General features: G+C 39.3%; 1 protein-coding gene across 1 annotated transcript; it reads left to right on the top strand.

Moving 5' to 3' along the window:
- Positions 1–891: 891 nt before the first annotated feature.
- LOC311262900 (alpha-1,6-mannosylglycoprotein 6-beta-N-acetylglucosaminyltransferase A-like) lies at positions 892–21,162 on the top strand. Its single transcript, XM_084362649.1, has 19 exons — positions 892–1,020; positions 1,627–1,732; positions 1,952–2,036; positions 3,111–3,176; positions 3,456–3,656; positions 5,027–5,088; positions 6,417–6,506; positions 6,633–6,698; positions 7,440–7,616; positions 10,772–10,941; positions 11,901–12,026; positions 14,234–14,367; positions 14,481–14,614; positions 14,973–15,116; positions 16,590–16,736; positions 16,847–16,960; positions 17,068–17,142; positions 17,249–17,406; positions 19,651–21,162. The coding sequence occupies exons 2-19, from the start codon at positions 1,640–1,642 to the stop codon at positions 19,847–19,849; spliced, it is 2,241 nt and encodes a 746-aa protein (XP_084218775.1). The 5' UTR covers positions 892–1,020; positions 1,627–1,639; the 3' UTR covers positions 19,850–21,162.
- The last annotated feature ends 425 nt before the right edge of the window (positions 21,163–21,587 follow it).

Below are 21,587 nucleotides of genomic sequence, written 5' to 3'. Positions count from 1 at the left end.
CACACACACACACACACACAGGCTGCAGGCAGGAGAGAAACCCCCTCCCACCAGATCATCATATAATATTCGAGGAAGTATAATACATTTCCATATTCAATGAAAACGAGAGGATTCATCACGAGCCTCAGTCTACACCATTGCCATCAATGTCAGCTACAAATATTAGAGACTGACCTCTGGTGGAGAGGAGAAGTAAAGTGTATGGATCCTATACACACACACACACTAACAGCAGGGGGAAGAGGCAGCCGTTTGCAGAAGTTCACTTCCCTGTATTTTTACATTAGTTCCTATAACTCTGTTGACTTATTCAAAACAAACAAAACAAAGGTACACTGCGATGTTGGCCATGCAATGTTTTATAATACATACCCCCTGATGATATTTGCGTTGTGGCATGTGAGTGAACTCTGAGGAACTAAAATAACATGAAATATGCAAACTCACACCACGTTGCTTGCTTTGGCTTTCAGTAAGTACAGTATAATATAAGAGTACAAATTCATTTGAGAAATATGTTGTGAATTGCTTATTTAAAGGACTCCCAAAGCGTCAGTTTTTTGATGATTTGGAAAACACCCAGAGCAAAAGTAATCAAACTTTAAATGGTGTGCAGTTCAAGAGAAGTCAAATGAATACATCAAGTTAAAAGCAGCCATGTCCCCAGCTGATTAAAACCATATGCACATGAATAGAGATTAAACAATGGACAATTGAACTGGACTTTGACACTGAAGAATCAAGATGAGTCAACCAGCCTGCTGTAAAAACAATTGTACAGACTTCCTAATTATCATGAGAGAGATATGCTGATAAACTGGCTGGCCAACTGGTTGTATCAGTTAGACATCATGCATTTGCTTCATGAGGTTTCCAGTGAGCAGAGTATTTCCACCTGACAGCACAGTCAACAGGCACTTTATTCTGAATGGTATGGGATTTAAATCATAGATTAGAGAATAATTATACTTGTGCGTTCATTTGACTGTTTTGGAAGGATTGACCAAGACTCTCAAGGTAAGTTTTTAAGTTTTATTGTTATTGCTGTGGACACTGGAATTATCTCGATACTTTAAAGACAGTTTCACTGTGTGACAGATACTTTAATGACCTCGGTAAAAGCAGAAACACTGATTCAACTTTGTTACTCAAGTAAAAGTAATAAAGCACAGGCTCTTAAAAGTAAAAAGTATCCCTCAGAGGGACATTTCTACCATTTCGGTGTAAATGTCTGTGTTGAATACTGACACTTTGAGGACCCAACCTACAATCCCTAAGCGTCAGTATTTGATGAGTCGGGAGTGACACTCAAAAGTCAACTTTTCTTACAAAAAGGACCTTTAAAGTCAGAATTCTGGGATTAAAATCAGAATTCTGACAAAAAAGTCCAAATTGTGAGAAAAAAATCTGAATTGTGAAAAAAGTCTGAACTTTTTCCTCTTCTGTATATTTAAAACAAAACAGCAACACCAGAAATCGTCATTCATCAGACACATTCCTGCACTCAGTCTCACCACTGAGCATGCAGCTTTGTACGGAAAACTTGCTTTTAATGTAAAATCATCTCTTTTTTTGTTGTCGTTTGTTTTCTTTGTGCGCTGATGACCAACTTCACTGCACCAGACTGATTAGAATAATGAGAAAACCGACACGCATCCTGGGGTGGACTTTGTTCGTGCTCGTGGGCGTCAGCTTCATCTGGTGTCTGAGTTTGTCATTTTACATCCTGGTCTGTAATTTCATTCACCCATTGACAACATAGCACACAGTGTTCTGAACAAATCAATAAATCCTGAGCTATAACTCATTAATTCAATGAACTAACCATGACTCATGTCTTGTTAAACCTCAGCTAGTTAAATTTAGTTCACTACTACTACTAAAATGCCTTTTGATACCAGCACTCTGTTGTGTAACTCTGTGTTTTGCCTGTATAAACTGATTTTAGGGCAATGCTGACACGGATGGCATCAGTTTGACCCGTCAGAGCAGAATGCAAAGCAATGCGTGGCGGGAGAGCAGCAGGGCTCAAGGTGAGAAGAGAGCGCAGAGATAACAAGAGGAGTGGTGAAATGGATGAGGGAGCAGCTGGAGGATTCAAGAGAAATATACAATAGATACGTCACCCTTGGTTGTTGGTTCTTGTCCCTGAGCCAAAATAAATATTTTATCTGCTAGGTAACGTCTAGGAATTTCTCCCAAGGGATCGATGAAGTTTTATCTTAATGTATGATATCACACCATAGTTCATGTGTTGTTTACATTCTGTATTATAGTCCAGGTGAGATGTGAAAATATTGTTCATTTTTTTCATAAAAGCATAAAAACTTGATACACTTGAACAGTTTGGGGCTCTGAACAGTATCAGAAATGGAGCCATGACAAAAAATGCCTCATGGCGGCTGTTTAACTTCACGCCATAGTCAAATTACGGATTTTGCATTTTATCTCCTAACCGAACATGATACATGTTAGTGTTTCCCCATAAAACATCCTGAACTGTCAGTTGAATCAGGCATGAATTCAGTGAAATTTTAAGAAGTAGAGATATTATCAAGAAATCGGATAAAAAATATGATGATCAGAAAAACGCTGAATATCTGAGCGGATAATTACTTGACATTATGTACTTTTGACAATTAAGTACCTTTCACTTTTACCAAAGTAATACTTTAACACAATATCATTACTTTGAGTTTAAGTATGACTTTTGGGTACTTTATACATCACTTTGCTTAGATCACCTTCATTATCATTTGTATGATCATCAGTAAGAGAAGTATTAGTTAGTTTTTGTTTTGTTTAGTTTGTCTTTATTTGTTTGTTGCCTTTATTCTTCACAATAAAGCTACAAAAACAATGTACGAATGGTATAAATATGAACAGGACATTGAATTGGGAGCATGAGAAGGGATAGTGGAGGTTAAATGCAGTGTATTATTGTGTATTATTCTGCTTTTTGTCACAAAGGATTTTCTCCATCGTCTTTTGCATCCTTAATTGCTGTTTTCTGGGAGATATCTTGTCAATTGGCACCTCAACCTCTGCTCCCTTTCCCTCTTCTTCCTCCCTGGCCGTCCTGTATCACCCTCCCCTCTTTCTCCCAGACATAATGAAGAGAATTGCCAAGTTCGTCGATGATCTCCTGAACATTGTGGGACCCCCTGGCGACCGTGAGCAAACTCTTCTCGTCTGTAAATCCACACTTGTGTCTCAGCCCTCAGTTAATAAAATGATTATTTTTTTATCTTAAAAAGCATTTCAGTGAAGAAGTACAACTTCTACGAGGAATATCCGCGTAGTTTTTGCAGACTGAATACTGTATGAGCTGTAATTGTTTAATTCGGCTTACTGCTCTTACTCAGCTCTTCTCAGATGCAAGCCTCTTGAAATTATGTTCAAAGCAGAGAACTAATTTGTCAAATGAACACTTGCCACTCTCTCCCTCTCAGTCTCTCCCCCGCCTCCTTTGAAGGACTACAAAGAAGAGTTCAGAGTGCTCCAGATTAAAATGGAGGCAGAGATAGAGAAAGGAAAACTGAGGGACGATATGGTTAAGGAGCTGCGATCTGATAAGGAGCGACTGCAGCAACAAGTGGCTCACCTGGAGGAACTCCTGAAGCTGCAGGCGATGACAGAAGTTATCAGGGCCGGTAAGGAAATCAGAATGTATAAAGAGACATATGGCTGCTGAGGAAGAACTTTAAAAACGGGTCAAAATGTAGTTTATAGCAGATTTTACCCAAAAATGAGTCGATGGTGCTGTTGTTGGGGATTATTTTCAGCGGTGTATGAATACACATTTGGTGGTCTAGTGAGTCTATGGTAGCAATAAAGTATATGTGGGATTTAGTGACAAAACAAAACAAAACAAAACAAAACAAAAACACAGTCTTTTATTCCTCATAACAATCAAGTCTTTGTCTTGTTTTGGTCTCTTCACAGGGTTTGTTGGCAATTAGAAAAACATAGAAGTTCATCAGATTCTTTTCTTCAGCATTTCTTTGTTCATAAAACACACAGAAAGATAAACATGTTATGGACTTTCCAATAAATATAGTTTAAAGCCCAGTTCAGACCAAAGATTAGAGATGAGTCAAAACTGTTTTGCAGCCATGTGAATTTGTCTGTCTCGGCTCAACTCAAGTTTTAGAAGATAATGCACGTCACCTGTTTGATGATACAGGGTGTGGTATCGGTGTTGTAATCTGGAAAGTTTTCATAACATAATATAACAAACAATGAATGCATTCATTTGGAGTGAGGAAAGAAAGCAGGTCAGTCAAAACTGCGCAGATACTGTAGGTTTTCCCAATAAAAGGTTTAAAGGTCATATTGATAACATTTTTATGTAGACAAATCTTAAAAAACACATATTGAGCTTGTAGAAAGTTGCAGTATAAAAGTATTTTTTCCTTTCCTTTTCCTTAAAAACTTTATTGTGATTGTGGTGAATGTTTTTGCAACGTTTGTCGGAACCAAATTCATTGTTTTGTTGAGATAAACTGTTCTGACAGTTGGTTCCAGCTTCTAACACGGTTTGTGAGCCAATAGTAACATAACGCCATGGGAACCATGTGGTATCTGTGTTTCCTCAGCATCCAGAGGCTTGGTAGTTGCCAGTTTGTGGGAAAAAACTTTAAAGAATAGCTGATTTCTACAGTAACACAGCACACTGTACTGCCCTGATTTCAAACAACAGCATTATGACGTGAATTCAATGGAAGGGGGAGATATAAAACAAAGCTGAAAACCTTGAGTTACTAGGAGAACCTGCTTATTAGTCAACCAACAAATTGTATAATAAATTATCCAGTGAGGACCGGATAGAAACTATATGAACAGCGAAGGTTGTCTTCCTCAGCATGCCTTAAATGTTAATCAAGACTTAAAGAGATAAAAGTATATATGTGAAATGCTAAAGTAAACAGACATCCAAGTGCAGGAAAGTTGTATCTTCTTCCGTTCCACCATTCCTTGTTAAGAAAGCTGTTTTTGTGTTTCTTTGATCATCAAATTGAAGAGGATAAAAACTGCCAACTGCCTCTCATGGATGGATACCCAAACTGTATGAACAAATTAAAGGTAATACATATATTTTTTAAATCATTGTAATTGCAGCCTATCATTGAAATATCATTGCTAGAGATTTTTAATGCTACATTGCTGAAAAAAATATACTTAAAATTCAGCTCCTTTTGATCTGAAGAAATTGAGCTGACCTGCCTGATCTCCTCCTGAGCTGCTTCCAACATCGTGGCTCCAAAAGGCCTCGACGTAGGAATTACTAACAGTCCTCTGCCGAAAGATCTGAGGCTGTATTCAGGCTCGTAGGATTAATAATAAAATGTGTTATGTGGACTTGTCTATTGGATTTTTGTGTGCTGTCTTGCTACAGCATGTTAAACTAGCTGAAGTTTGGAAAGGTTGTTTTGAGTGAGACAAGACAGAAAGTTACAGCAAGTCACAGTAATCTAGACGGGATGTAATGAAAGCGTACATGGTGTCCAGAATCTTACCGGATAAAAATATCTAATTTTTGACGTGTTACGAAGTTGCAGAATGCACGATTGAAAAAAAAGAGAGAGATTTAAAAGAAGAACCAGAGGTAGCCTGCCTGAACTCCTCCAGCAGCTTGTTGTAAAGTCGTGGGGCTCTGACTCCAAAGCTCGTCGAAATAGGTTAAATCCTGTAACTGTGGACTGAAGAAAACGCACTGACATGTGTAAGAGAGAGTGAAAAAGTGACAAAATGGCAAAAAACTGCTATCGCTGATGCCCTTTCAGATGGCAGCTGTTTGATTGACAGCTCGATGGTTCAGATAGGAGAATTTATGCCCGTCCTAGAGCCTACAACAGAAAATGATTGATTGTATAGGCAAGTGATCCTCTCTCTCTTCTTTCTCCTCTCTCCTGAGCCACTTAGACATCAGCCTCCAGATGATTGAGGCATTATGTAGCCAATGAGATTTCAAATTTGGTAATACATGGTTTATAAATATATATAATAATAATAATATACAATATACAGTTTGAAACCTTAAATGTATGCAAGTTTCTGTGGTTTTATGATCTTGGAATATGCTGTTTTTCCACCTAAACACTTGTTTTTGATTATTTTATATGCAGTTAGTGTAAATAAGAAAATAATAAAGACCTATAATTAATTTTTGCCCCTGTTACTCTCAAGCAGGGGTATTTGGAGGTCATAATACCCAACTGTTCCTCCATCTTCCCCATGGTCTTATCTTTACCTGCATAGAAACCAATAAATATTTTAGTATAATCAGATTGACTTACACTGTAAATCGTTTGCTGTGAATAAAGTGTTAACATCTCTTCAAAAGCTTATCTTGTGTTTTGTGTTCCACTGGACCATTGCGTCGATCGTGATGTTGTTTGTTGCCTCTCCAGTGGATGAAGGAGATGTGGACGTCTGACCCTTGTTACGGCCGTAATGGAGTGAATGGGTCCCAGTGCTCCTTCCTGATCTACCTCAGTGAGGTACCCAAGCGGTGTCAAGTTCTCATATCTTACTCAATTCTGTAAAGGCACAAAGATGAAAAGGTGTGTTGTTTTTGTGTTTGTGCTGGTGTGACGGCCTCCTCTTTCTGTCTGTGTCGTGTGAAGATAGAGACCTGGTGTCCTCTGCTTCCAGGCCGAGAGATCCCCCCAGCTGTAACAGAAAGCTCAGAGGTAACGACAAAGTTCAAAGAATGCAAATTGTTTGAATGTGCGGTGTGTATTGGGGTGTGGTGTGTGACGGGTACGTAATGTATATAATCTTCACAGACCTGCAACTGCAGATTTGAATTCTTCTCGTTCTTACAATTCCTTTCATTGTTGCTTGAATATGTCCCTTTTCTACATCACCTCATGGTTATGATGTCATTTAAATGTAAACTATAAACTCCATTTATCATCACAACAAAGCATTAAGTTTGCAGATTTCTCTCTTGAAGTTTCAAAGCGAATGGTGATGAGTGCAGAAGCCCTGAGGGGCAAGTGAAGAATGTCTTTTTCTTCTGGTCATAAATTTTCTGTCTGATCTAACTTGTTTTCTCTCCTGTGTTCATGACTTGTGGGTGGTTTTGTTGTTGTTGTTTTTTCACACATGAAAACTAAACTATACTTAAAATAAATAAATAAGTAATGTTTTCACAGATGGAAGGAATTAAGGAAGATGTCCTGTTCTCAAGTCAGACATACAGGAGAGAAAAATAATTAATCAGACTTGAAAGTGAAGAAAATGAATCACCAGCAAAAAAATAAATTAATTCTTCACTTGCCCTTCAGGGCCTCCGTAGGATCAGGATAGGGATTTAATTTAATCAGTGCTAAATGGGAAGGAAGTTATTGTATTGTGAAGGGATTTAAAGTCCAAAGCAAATCTGTAAATGTAGAATGAATGTAGAAATGTTTTCCTCATTTTTCCAGGTGGGGTCTGAGCCTGCAGTGGTCCAGGTCAACCTAACTGGTCTGTATCCATCCCTGGAAAACAGAAAGCAGTTCAAATGGGTCCACCAAAGAATCCACAGTATGGAAGAGATTTGGGTCGAGGCTGGACGCTCTCTTTCAGCCAAATACAAGCTCACAGAGCGGAGAGCCAAACACGTAATGTATCCCTTATTATTGTTTTAATTGGAATAACTGACAATTCACTGAACCTGGCCCTCGTTAGTTTTCTCTCTCTACATGTATCAAGATATCTGCTCTCACACTGCACATAGTTAAAAATGTGATACACTAACAAAACACATTGGCTGAAAACAGTGACTTTAAGTATTTTAACTACATGTAAAATACTTACATGTAAATAATCTTACATCTAATTCTATTAATAAAATCAATTAATCAAAATGCATTTAGTTTGTCAACTACGTTTAAATATGTCAAATGACAATCACATACATTATACTTGAAGCTGTTTAGTTACATGATGGTTTATACTCCTCATAATTCTGACTCAAGTAGGCTAAACTATTATTCAGATTTCCAGAGAGAAATGTAAAAAAAAATGTTACAAAACAATTACAGCCATGTCTCTGCTCTATCGCAGACCTTTTCTGCAGGAAATAAAAGCTTCAGCTACTGTTTTGGAAACCACTTAGAAAGAGGAGGACACAGGTAATCGCTCCTCATCTTTTGAATAAAAATAAATGGACTTGCATTTCTGTAGCGCTTTTCTACTGACCTGAGTGCTTTACAACACTTGTCACATTCACGCAAGGTGCCAAGTGCTCATCAGGGGCAATTTGGGGTTCAGTATCTTGCTCAAGGACACTTCGACATGCAGCCAGGGGAGCCAGCGACCTCCCGATTACTAGATGACCTGCTCTACCTCCTGAGCTACGAAGATGCAGAGTGACAACTAATGACATTTGCTACTGTACGAATTTCAAGTTACAGTCAGCCGGTTTGGTGTGTACAAAACCAAAGAAGTATAATCTGGCAAGAGACTGGTGCTGATGGCATATGATTGATTTTAAATATCCACCCTGGGTAATGAGCATGACAATGCATTGCTTTGAAAATGGGCAGCACTTCCTCAGATGAGAAAGAAAGACGTACCGGTCCTGCTGCCTCCAGATGGCTGTAAAAATGTAATTAGCCTAAGAGAAGGCTGTCATACATCTTACAGGCAGCTGTGGAGGACTGATACTGGTATAGGTTCTTAATCCAACCCAATACAGGCTCAAATTCAGATATTATTTCTGATAGATTTAATGTGGGGGAAATCAGTATCCTAATGAAACAAGCAAGAAACATTGGAGAAAGTATTCATGTGATTTTGGTGAGGAGCGGCCTGGACACAAAAGTTAAATAATGCCAGGAAAAAAGTAAAAGGCTCATGCCAAATATTTAATACCTGAATGGCACCACTGTGCATGACAAACACCCTAACTGGCACTGGCATGTTCATTTGAAACAACAAAAAATCGTCTGGGATGACTCATGCAGCTACCTGTAGCACATCCCGTCAGACCAGTCTGATGAACGAAGCCTCTCATTCATAATGACGTACTCCAACAAGTTTTTAGTAGACACTCAGGTCAAGTATGCGTGAGAAAGAGTCACAGACACAGAGAAGGAGGTTTCATTACCTCCTTCTCTGTGTCTGGAGAAGCAGCCCTGAAACAGAGAGCAGAGGAGAGGCTGCAGCCTGATAATAAATTACACCAAGATGTCAGAAAGTGCAGAACTAAAGGACCTTCAATTTCGTAAATCGACTCGACTCATTCGTCTTTGAGAGTCACTCAAAAAGAATGATATATTCACAAATCTAACATCACTGCTTGACCTGCCACAGACCAGACAGGCACTTACTGTACAGGCACTTCGCAAAATATCCAAATGCAAGTGAGTGCAGAGTTAGCTGAGAGTTTATTTTGATTACATTCAGACCATTCACGCGATGCATCGAAGGGATGTACTAAACAACAACAGAATCACACAGAGCTGATATCCCAGGACATTCTCACTGCCAACGCGTCAAATACAGCAGCTTGGTCAGCAGCCGTATGCTTCAAATTTTGATGCTGTTGTTACCCCTTTCTTCATGTCTTGAAGCGCCCTGCCAGTGCAGTAGTGTAAAGAGCGATAAAGTCCAGGTAGAGAGGTGGCTGAGGTGGTTGGATGAACCATTCACAGAACTCAGAAGAGTCAAGAGTGATTTGTTTTTTCATTTATTCTCAAGAACCCTAGTGCCCTCAGTACACAACACACCATGCATGCAACATAGCAACTAAAGCATAAGCAACAAAAACAGTGCACACCCACAAAGCTGGTATTTCATGCTGACAATACAAAATATGTCATGTAAGAGCTGAGCCTCTACAGATTCAAGGCAAACAAACAGTTGTATTTGGATGGAATGAACATTTATAGTGAAACATAAGAAGACGTTTTACCTGCTGTAACATAAGAAATCTAAAATGGCACATATGGTGCTCACAAGTGTTGCCTTTATTATGGTACCAAGACTTTTCATATAGACCTTGTAGTTATAGCAGAGATACTCTATTGAACTTGGGTGAGTAATTTTCAAAACACTTCTTGTCCACGGCTAAAGTTCTCCTTATACAATCTACATGCAAGTTGATCTGCGACTTGCTTATTAGGGATTTATTCAGCCTGGCTCTCTTATCACCAGCGGCCATTGTAACTCCTATTTCAGGATATATTTATGTTTCTGTGACCTTAGAGAGAGTAGAGAGGCTTCTTCATTTCTGAGAACTGAACTCTGAGAGGCGAAACATCGACAAGAAACTGAAAGTCCAGTTGTCTGGATGACCGAGAACCTTCATCATCATAGATTGAAGTTTAAGGCCACTGAATGTGACGAGTTGGTTGTGAGAACATGTTGAATATCAAGCAAGATACAGTCTTTACAGCTAGAAACCTCAATGATTCAATTCTCAAAGGGCAGTGCAGAAAATATCACATTCAAAATCTATACAGTTCACACTCAAAAGGTGCTCTGATGACCTTTCTATTGCTTACAGTTGCATGAAGTGCATGGCACATACTGCACGATTCTGCTGTTTCTTTCAGTGCGACATGAACAGTTTCGTAGTCAGGCACATGGAAAGGACACGTTTTAATATCTTGTAAAAAAAAATACCCAAAAGGCTTCTGATAGGATACACAATGGCCATGCTACATTGAAAACTGAATAACATTTGCTTGTATCCTCTATCACCTTTATTTTTTGTCATATCAATGTTGCATCTGGACATCTAAGAGTAAACAAATGTATTCTCCCACAGATCCTGGTGCATCCTGGGGCTCTGACAGATGAATCTGGGTTTAAAATAGCAGACTCTGCCTTCATTGGTGGACCCCTCGGAGAGCTCGTCCAGTGGAGTGACCTCATCGCCACACTTTACATTCTGGGTCACGATCTTCACCTTTCTGCCTCCATACCCGACCTCAAGGTGTGAGTATGCACACAAAAAGAGCCTTTCTGTTGCAGACTGCTTTCTGTCAGGGTGACCGGTATTCTAGACCATATTTACACAGCGGCCATTTTCCTCTGACGTTCACAGTGGGAAGCTTGAATTCTGGGATTATGTTATGCTGCTGTTTTCCCAGGTTGTATTATATTCCCAGGTAGTAATTGTATAAATATAGGAAAACACAAAATTGGTGGATAATGGGAAATGGATAGTGAAAATCTGGCATCAGGCCATACTTCAAGGTAAAACAACATATTTGATATCCCTTTAGCTAACGTTACCATTTAATTAATGAAGTACATTTCACTTCCACTTCACTCAGACTTGTCAAAGATTTGCTTTGATATTTTAGAGATAACTCACTCCAATTGTATCGTGTCCCACTATAGGACATTTATGTTAGCTAGGAAGCAGTTGAATGCTATTGTAGCAGTCAACCGCTAACATTAGCTGTTGACTAGAGGCTGCTAAGGTCATCAAATATGTTGTTTTACCTTGAAATGCAGCTTGATGTCCCTCAGGATCGTCACTATCCATTGTCTTTTTAGTTGCTAATAAATAACACCATATTTTAAAAGGTAAAACAACATATTTAATAACCCATTAGCTAAGATAAGCATTTAGCCACTTCCTAGCTAACATTACCATTTGCCTACATTCAATGTTTCATGTCAAGGATATAATAAATATTTCCTGGGTGTGCATTGATATGTTAGAATTAATTTACGCCTTTTCTTTTTCGTATTGTATAACATTATCAAACGTATGTATGTTGGCGAGGAAGTGGTTGAACGCTTCCCACCCTGGGCATGGCATCAGAGGAAAATGGCGGCCATGTAAATGTATTGACAGATGAAGTTTTTCGAAAAGTTTCCCTCAATTGTTTCAATAACTTTATTCCTGTATATCCATTCTTGTGCTAATCCCCGTCTCTCTCTAGTTCTCTAGGGATCATGAGAAGTGGCTGCCCACCTCGTCGTTCAGTGAAACCAGACCTGATTTACACAGACATTGTCGGCCTTCGACAGATACAAGCAGCACTACAGACATCATGGATCAAATACAAGTGAGTAGCCTAGTCCTGACATAACTTAAATGTGTAAAGACGATGAGAGCTTTGTTAAACAGTAATGTAATTTTAAAGTATCGACGTGTTTTATTTGTTTACCGGTGTGTCATCAGATGAGTCACAGAGTGGGAAAGGAAGACTAAACATAAAACTTTGTCTTGAACGTGAGCTGACAAGATTACAATTATTCATCCTTTAACGGCACCAGGGTTGTGCTTGGAGGATGAATTGAGGAGTTTCACTGTGTGTTCTTGTCAGAGATGTGGACTCGAGTCATTGTGACTTGGACTTGAGTCGACTCAAGTCCCTGTTTTGATGACTTGCAACTTGGCTTGGCAGAAAATAAATGACTTAGACTCCACTTGGACTTAGATGTTGGATGTTGAAGACTCGGGACTTGACTTGCCTTAACGAAGAACTTGACTTAACTTGACACAACCTGTGACTTGACTTGCTCAAGAAAAACTTACTTGGGACTGACTTGAGACTTGGACCAAATGACTTGAAATATATCGGAAATATCAGAAAACGTATTTCCGACTGGGAAATTTCAAGTGAATGCCCTCTTAAATCAACTCTGAAAATCAGAGGAAATGTTGGTTCAAGAGTTACCAGTGACGTCATATGACGAAAAACATGGTGGCGAAAGTAAACATACGGTTGATGTTAAGGAACTTTAGCTAAAGTCATGTATTGTATAGTCTTGTGTGGCTTCCGTTGCTCTCCCTTGTCATTCAAATACTGGAAACAGCTGTCAACGTGTTGTTTAAACGCTCTGAGAGATAAAATGCAAAACAACTTCTCTTTGGCGACTGTGTTACTCCCACATTTGAATATGACGCTGTCTAGTGGTACAGCAGCGGATACTTCTGTGTCTTTTGCCAGATGACAGCAGGGTGAACAGACTGTGGCTGGAGTGGGTGTTGTCTTTAAGTACCTTTGTCACTGTCAGTTAGATTTCTATGGCAATGGAGGTTGTTTTACAATGACAATAACAACCGGCATGCCAGCCCACGCCATATCACAACATTGTCAAACTGTCTTTTGTTTTGAGAGACACCAAGCAGCAGGAATTACATGCTGTGCTTTTAAAGGACTTGTGAGTTATATGAGAGTGGGAGCAGCATATGCATATACTGTATGTACGTGATGTCTATTGTTGGCCATTTCAACATTTAAATGCTGAAACATTCAGCATTTGTTTAAGAGTTTGATGACTCATGGAGTGATGACTTACCAAAAGTATACTTCAAAGAATTAAATGTCATTCGGGCCCCATTTTATGGAGCGAACAGCAACACATGAGAACAACAGAATGGTGAAATACATGTTAATTGAACCATACATGGACGGGGAACTGCATGGATTCACACCTCCATTTGCCAACTTTAAGCCACCCTTATCTCAGTGTGAATCTCTATTTGTGAGTGTGAATGCTTTTTTTTTTACCCCTGAGAAAGTGAGCTGTAGGAGGATTTAACATTCAAGCCTACTGATGCTTATCAGCTTAATGTATTCTTGACTACAGTTAAAGCAGACAGATACATCCTGCTTACACATTTTCTGCGTGCTGACACATGGCCCTCTAATGTATTTATACCTACTTTATGTAACTGTTTCATTGCTAGTTAGTTCCAATAAAGGGAAAAATTAATGCTTTAGTATGGTATTTGAGACAATCGTGCGCTTTCAACTAAGTGGCAACAGTTTTAGGCCTTTTTCCATTTTAACATCGCAGTGCACCTGATAAACTGACCCCACAACACAGAAGTGAAATAGAGTGTGGTTAGGTTTGGGCTCCATAATGCTAGCTACTGTTGCTCTGTTAGCAGGCACTGAGACGTACATAAAGTCTCAGCCTGTGGACTGTCGAGGACAATCCAATCTGAGTTCTTCACAAAAAAATCCACAGTCCAGCAGCATTAGACAACTCAAACAAATCATCTACAGCTGACCAGGAGAGATGGGGAGGTCTCATTCTTCATGTCACGTAACAATACGGTCACTTATGACCTTCAAAGTTAGGAACTTAAAGTTAAGTTCATGATAAAACTGATCAAACTTTAGATTAAATTTAAAAATTAAAATTTTATCCATGGGACACACTGAATACCAGTTTTGCGTGTTCACATTTTTGCTAAAAAAATGATCGCTATGATGTGTATTAATGTATTTAAGAGTGTGTTCCTCTGTGTGTCAATCAGGTGTGTGATTCGTGTGTTGGACTCTTTTGGCACTGAGCCGGACTTCAATCACGCAGCCTGGGGCCAAAAGCACAACCTGACGAGTTATTTCAGCGGCCTGCACCTGATCCCGATGCAATTCAACACCATGTTTCGTATGTTTTCTGTTTCTTGTTCAGCAGCTAATTTCGACACATCGTTGATGGATCTGAAATCGTAACTTTTTCGTCCGTATCTTAATGAATGTGTTCTCTCTCACTGTGAGCAGCTCATACGCCAGACAACACATTCCTGGGATTTGTGGTGCAGCACCAGCTGAGCTCTGAAGAACGTCAGCGGCTCGAGTCTACCAAAAGAGAAAACCAGGCACTTGTGTATGGGAAGAGTGCCACGTTTTGGAAGGTAACGATACACAGACATATTCATTTGAGAAGTATTCAGGGTGGATACAGGTTCTAGATGGAGATTGTTGTAGAGAGAAAACATTTTTCTCTATTCACTTTTTATTACTTGTTGGGAACACAGTTTTGATTGCTTTTGCATGTCCTGAAAACACTTCTGTCACCTCATACTACCTTTCAGGTAATTACTAGTTTGTGGATGTCGTCTGTGGGTGTTTAGTAGTCTGTCGGTCCCCCCTTGTCAGCCAGACATACCCATAAAAAGACACACTTGGGGAGGGAGAGGTATAATTTGTGCCATTTCCACTGATTGATTTTTCAGCAGGCCAACCTTTGTTTCCTCTGCTGTTACGCCGCAGGATAAAGAGGCTTATCTGGACATCATCCACAGGTACTTGGAGATCCACGGGACAGCTGATAAAAGCGCTCCAATTCCAGCCTATGTGAAAAACCACGGCATTGTCAAAGGCAGTGAGGTGCAGGTCCTGCTGAGACAGAGCAAGGTGAGTGTGCGAGGGATCGCTCAGTTCACATCAGGTGGCTTCACTCAGCCTCTGTATTTTGTTGACTTTGACATTACTCCATCTTTTTAAAGCCATGCTGTATGTATAAAAATACTACTACTACTGATAATAATAATAATAATGAAGCCAAAGTTTGCAGTAAGTGGTAAAAATTTCTCAAACTGGGTTTAAATGTTTGATGAAAGTGACAAAATAAAGATATAACCAAAAATGGCATGAACTGAACTCTTGGGACCAACCCTTGACTGGAAAATGTCCACTTTTTTTTGTCCACGGCTCATCTTGACAAAAGGCAGGTGCTGTCAATTTAAGTTGATTTGAGATTCATAGATCACAGGTGTGTACAGTGCAAATGGGATTCTTAGCACTTGCAGGGTTTTTATGCCCAGCAGTTGAACAAAACACACCATTGGATGTTATATTAAGAAAAAGTTCAAGTACTAATCTAAGAATACTTTTCCAAATGCATATGTGTGTACTATTTGTTTTACTTTTGTTTGATTTACATGAAGTTATTGTCGTACTTTTTTCCCCTGATGGAGTACTGAAAGGGTTGCTGTTGCACTGGTGACAAATAATAGGGATCCAAATAAATAAACAACATTTAATGAATTTAAATGGACTCTAAATTGTCTCAACAGTACTGTCAACATCGATTACAGACAGTGATCATATGACAATCTGTTGAATTTGGCCATGTTGTAGTGCTGAGGTGGTGTGAGCATTCCTTAAATTCAAAATCATGTTCAATTCTAGTAAAAATGGGAAAAATCGTAAAGTATGAATGTGATAAACGGATGTTAATTGGTTTCTGAGCTGTTGCAAAGGGCCTGGGGGAACTACTGCTCAGCAATATCAAATCATCTGTATAGGATTCAAACACTATGTAAGCAGCATCACGCTAATTTTACCGTTATTCAGCATGTTGTGTTGGTGTTTGGAAATACTGGATCCAGACTTGAATTGAATATAATTCAACCACCACAAAAATGCATTTCCACACGACATTAGTTTGTAATGAAAACCCTTCCTGCCTGTAGGAGCTGAATTTATCATTTATTTTCCTGGTGTTGGCTGGCACCATGTGGTGGCAGTAAAGAAGTGCAGCTGGTTCACATGTAAGTACATTGTATGTGTCAAGGAACCTAAAAAAAGGAGGAAGGGTCATTATGTCACTGAATCTTGCTTTGGGGCCAGACTGTGGTGCCAGCTGTATTGAAGTCTATAGGAGAAACACACTTAAAACCAATATCTCTGGGTTGTATGACCTCTGATGAAGAAATGACTCTGGAAAATGAAAGAACACACTTCAGAAAGAAGGTACCACAGATGATTGACAGGGCTAAGAATATTGTGACCAGACAGGGCAGGTCTGATCGATTAGATTAGATTGAAAAACAAAAAAAAGCGTCAGGAAATTCTCAGCTGATGTTTATCTGTGGTCTGTTGTAGGTTTTTGTGGGACTGTCTTTCCCTTATGAAGGCCCTGCCGCACTGGAGGCCATAGCCAACGGGTGTGCTTTCCTGAACCCCAGGTTAAACCCTCCGCACAGTCGGCTGAACTCAGACTTCTTCAAGGAGAAGCCCACCATCAGAGAGGTCAGAGGTCGTATTCAGAACTCAGTATCTTTTGGATGCGTGGAACCTCACACACTTAAATGTTGACCTAGTTGATCCAACTGTCTTTTCCAAATAAAATTATGCTGCAGTTGGCATCCCAGAATCCTTACGCCGAGGCGATAGGAGAGCCCTACGTATGGACGGTAGATATGCAAAACTCGACAGATGTGGAGAGAGCTCTCACTGCTATCCTCAATCAGACTGTAAGTACCTTCTAAATATGGCTCCAAATCTACCTGTTTTAACAGAGCACAACAGAAATACAGAGAAGAATCCATTTGATGAATCAGTTCTTGAATATACATTTCAGATTGAGCCCTACCTTCCCTATGAGTTCACCTGTGAAGGGATGCTCCAGAGGGTCAGCATCCTGATTGAAAAACAGGTTGGAGGATTGTTGACGGAGGGGTTGGGAAAAGATGAGATTTGTAATCAGGGGTAAAAACGCTGCTTTTCTTTATCTTCTCATTTTGTTCTTATTTTGGCCTCAGGACTTTTGCAACAACACAGAGACTTGGCCTCCACTGAGCGCGCTCCAGGTTGTGAAGGCAGAGGCCAACACTTCCTGTAAACGGGCCTGCCAGGAGGCGGGGCTCATCTGTGAACCTGCGTTCTTCCCACATCTGAACAGCGCCGAGAATCTCGCCAGGTCAGTCCACACATGTTATTTGCATACACATGACTGCAGTCACATAAATCATAGTTTGCTTTAAAGCTGGAGTATGAAACTTTTGTCTCCCCCTTGTGGCAGTTAGGTTGCTCTGCCATGAGCTCGACATAGCTGCTGTAACAACATCCAGAAGCAACATCCTAACCCCAACCCTCTCCACTGACACACATTTAAAAACTTGGATATACTACAAAGTACAGAGAGATTTATCTTGAGGATTTAAGGCTTAATCAGCAATGTGTGAACTCATTTGGCAGTAGCTTCAATATAAAAGATTTTCATTTGTATATAAAAGTCTCATACTCCCGCTTCAGTATGTACACTTACATTACTTACATTAAGCAACATCATGCAGGCAGTTCTGACCAGATAAAACAAAAAAAAACCTCATGTCTGCATAGTTGTGTGTCTTAGCACAGTTTCTTGGAGAGCTTTGACAAACTTTTTTTTTGTTTTAGTTAAACAACAAATCATCACAGACTGATAGAGCTTCAACAAGATCCATTAGAGGGTTAAGAAAACTGAAAGTAGAATAGAATAGAATAACTTTATAGTCCAGCCAGAGCAGGAAAACTGTCTCTGGTCTCACCCAGGGAAGTACAAACACAAACATATCCACAAACTGTACAACAGTCAGTGCATTCATACCCATACTCTTATATTTCAGTTTTTCTGTAATTGGTTGACTAAATAACATGTTGAATAAACAAGCTCGTGTAGATATGTTTTTGTTTTGACAGAGGTATTCTGTACTGTTGCCCTGAAGGGAGCAGCTCAAACTCAGTGTAGCTGTAGCTGCTGTGCTGTGAAGATCATCCAGCTGCTTCTGTTGGCAACATATTATCTTCCCTGCTGTCTTAACAATCCTATTTAGCTTGTTTCTATTTACTAAAGCCAACGTTCTCTATCAGACTGACAGAGACAAAATCCACCCTGATTACCTCTATTTTGGAAAATTCACTACATAAATGTAAAAAAAAACAAAACAAACAAACAAAAAAAACCCAAATAAGAATTTGATACAAAACTGGTTTGTACATGATACAGTTTGTCAGAAATATTCTAGCAAACAACTATAAATTAGAAGCAAGATTTAGATTACATGTTTTTGTCAGTATTTCTTTAATACTGCACATTTGAACATAACTGGTGTGCAAAAAACAACAAAACATTTTTTTTATAATCATTTTGTTTATATATTTTACCTCTTAACTTATATTCTAAATTATTATGTAAACGTTTGTGGTGGTACTGGCAGTAAAATGCTTACAAGCCAGCCCAAACCTACAGTAAAATATAAACAAAAAAACATGTCAAGTGTGCTCCTACAAGCCCCAGTGAAATAAAATGTCAAAACTGAAGGTGTATAGGGGCTATAGGGTTTCAAGGGGTTCAAGAATAAAAACAGTTTCTTCACTAGAATGATGTGGGGCAGCCAAGAAAACACAATAGGGCCTAAACAGACCAGAGTTTCTGTCTGGCAATCAAAGGGAATGAGATTCTCAGTGAGTCAGGGACAGATACAGAATGAGTGTGAGAGCCCCCTGGGCGCCATTTCCCCACCTCTTTTAAGCCTTCATAAAAAGGGAGCCGTCACAACACGACTGGCTGGGAGGGAAATGCCCCAAGCTGCTTCCACTCCTCAATCAGGAGTCAGTCTCCCCACCCTGCACACAGGCGATCTGAATCCCCTGCAGTTACTTCAGAGGGATTTTGAAAATCAGCCCAAAACAAAGAAAGATGGCACGTCTTAAACAATGGGACTGCTACAGGTTTATAACTGCCAGCCCACACAGACAGCCTCTTCACCACCACTCAATTACACTGAGCCAATTTTATCAATTTCATCTTGAATGTGTCTCATATCAGTTTGAAGAAGGCGGAGAGAGCAGCTACAAGAATAAAAACTCTAGTTGGTTAAACAAAGAGTCGGTCGTGTTTTCCTCTGAGCTGAGCCTTCCAGGCACATTATCTGGAGCTTTAGTCATTGTTTTGGTTGACAGATTTTTATCAATCAAAATCACTCATACCTACTATGTAAACATGATAAGAGCTTGCTGAAGACGGCAGCTAACCTTTCTGTTGGTGCAGCCTTAGTTTTACAGGTTCTGAGCCGTCAGGGCGGTCTCATCCATCTCTGATTGTATTTGAATTACCTGCTTTATGTTTCAATCCACAGCTGCTGATGATTTCTCTCGTTTTTGTGTTTTGTTTTTTATCCAGTTACAGTGTAGATTGTCAAACATCAGAGCTGTCTGACAGTCGTGTGGTGTTTCCAGCCTACAACAGTAGTAAACACTGTGTGTTCCAGTTTGATCCCCTGCTCTTCAGCTGCGTCAGATCAGACGAGTCTTTGATTCGCATCTGCCCCTGTAGAGACTACATAAAGGACCAGATAGCCTTATGCAAGGCGTGTATATAACATCCAGGCGACAGAATTCAGCCACTGCCTGTCTGTCAACGCTGTGAATTATCCAGGGTGTGTTTTTTTTCTCTTGTGAACCTGAAAAGAAGAAAGCAAGAAAATTGATTCCTATCTTCCAGCCATCTCCTTGAGGTGCACTTCATGTACATTGTCTTGCCAGAGCAGCGAGAGTGCAAGCCGACTGCGATGATGATGCAAAAGTGTGAAATTGAATCCGGGCAGGTGAGAGAGCGTTCTGAAGAGAGAAATGTTTTTATTATTTTAATGTATCAGTATTTATTTATCTTTTCAAAATAATGTTCTGTCGTTACACTGAAGTCACAGAGTTACCCACGCAGTATTCTGTAGATTCATGCCACAGATTTATGAATGGTGGAAGTACACAGGTAGCATGTGAAAAGTACACAGTTCTAGTCCAAATAAACTATTTGTATCTTCCACACTGTAGCTGACTGATGCTTGTTCCTGGTGATGATTACAGAGATTACACAATACCAGAGAGGTTAAAGGAATAGTTAAGGTGCTTGCTGACGAGAAGATTGATACCATTCTCATATGAGTACAGTAAATACGAAGCTAATGCCAGTAACTAATTAGCTTAGCTTAACCAAAAGAGTGGAAACAGGGATAAACAGTTAAATCTACCTTCCAGCACCTCTAAAGCTCACTCATTAACGTGTTTAATCACATTTGTTCAATCCAAACCGAAGCTGAAGTTTATGCATGGCTCAGCGTAGTAACTGCCTGGATACATGAGGTCAACAGGCAGCCAGTGGTGACTTCTTTGGAGAGAGCCAGGCCAGCTGTTTCCTCAAGCTTCCGGTCTTTGTGCTAAGCTAAGCTAACAAGCTGCTGGCTGTAGCTTCATATACATTGTAGGCGACAGGAATAAGAGTGGTATCAAATATTTCTCAAAATATCAAACTATTCCTTTAAGGAATCACCATTACATTAGCAACTGGTCCCTTATGTGTCAAACCGTTACCTGAGATCCTTGAATGTAGCTCTGCTGGTTGTCCCAAAGTCGAGGTTGATGATGATGAGAACCTCAGGTCAGCTAACTCAGAAACCTCATTTATATTTGCTAGCTGGTTTGTTTGAGTCAATCTTGTTTGAAAATGGTTTCTGTCATTGTTCTGGTTTTATTGACATTATGTTTTTTTTATTTTACTGACTTTGGGGTTGTGTATTTGCATTTCATTGCCTTTTAACTTATCTGTACAGATTTTTATTTTATTTCCCTGTACAAGTAACTTGTAACCTTGTTAAGAAAGATGCTTAATAAATAAAGATCATTATTATTATTATTATTATTATTATTATATTTATTACTTTCTTCACAGTAGATGTTGAAATATAAAGGTTCCATCATTATGTTAAGGTTTAAGAGGAATGGTGCTATTGCTCACACTTCTGAAGCATTTTAAGCCGTGTGCAAAAAACAACAAACATTTTATTTATATTTTATTTATGTATTTATAATTGTTTGTTCTTTTGTATATATTTTTCAAACCCCTTGTATTTTAATTATTTCTGACCTTGGAAATAGGGCTTATAAACATCAGTCATCATTCATCATCATTTATGAAAGAAATAAACATTTGTTTATTCACCATAATAAGCACTTAATAAATGGTTATAAAGCACGTCATGGTTAACAGTGAAATAACTATTAAATAAAGTTTACCTATCAGGGCAAATCATGCACATCAGATGGAGTGAGACGAGGGGGGAC

Source organism: Pagrus pagrus, assembly GCF_965226575.1.
Source record: "Pagrus pagrus genome assembly, chromosome: 9".
NCBI classification, from domain to species: Eukaryota; Metazoa; Chordata; class Actinopteri; order Spariformes; family Sparidae; genus Pagrus; species Pagrus pagrus.
This window is presented reverse-complemented; position numbering and strand designations above follow the sequence as displayed.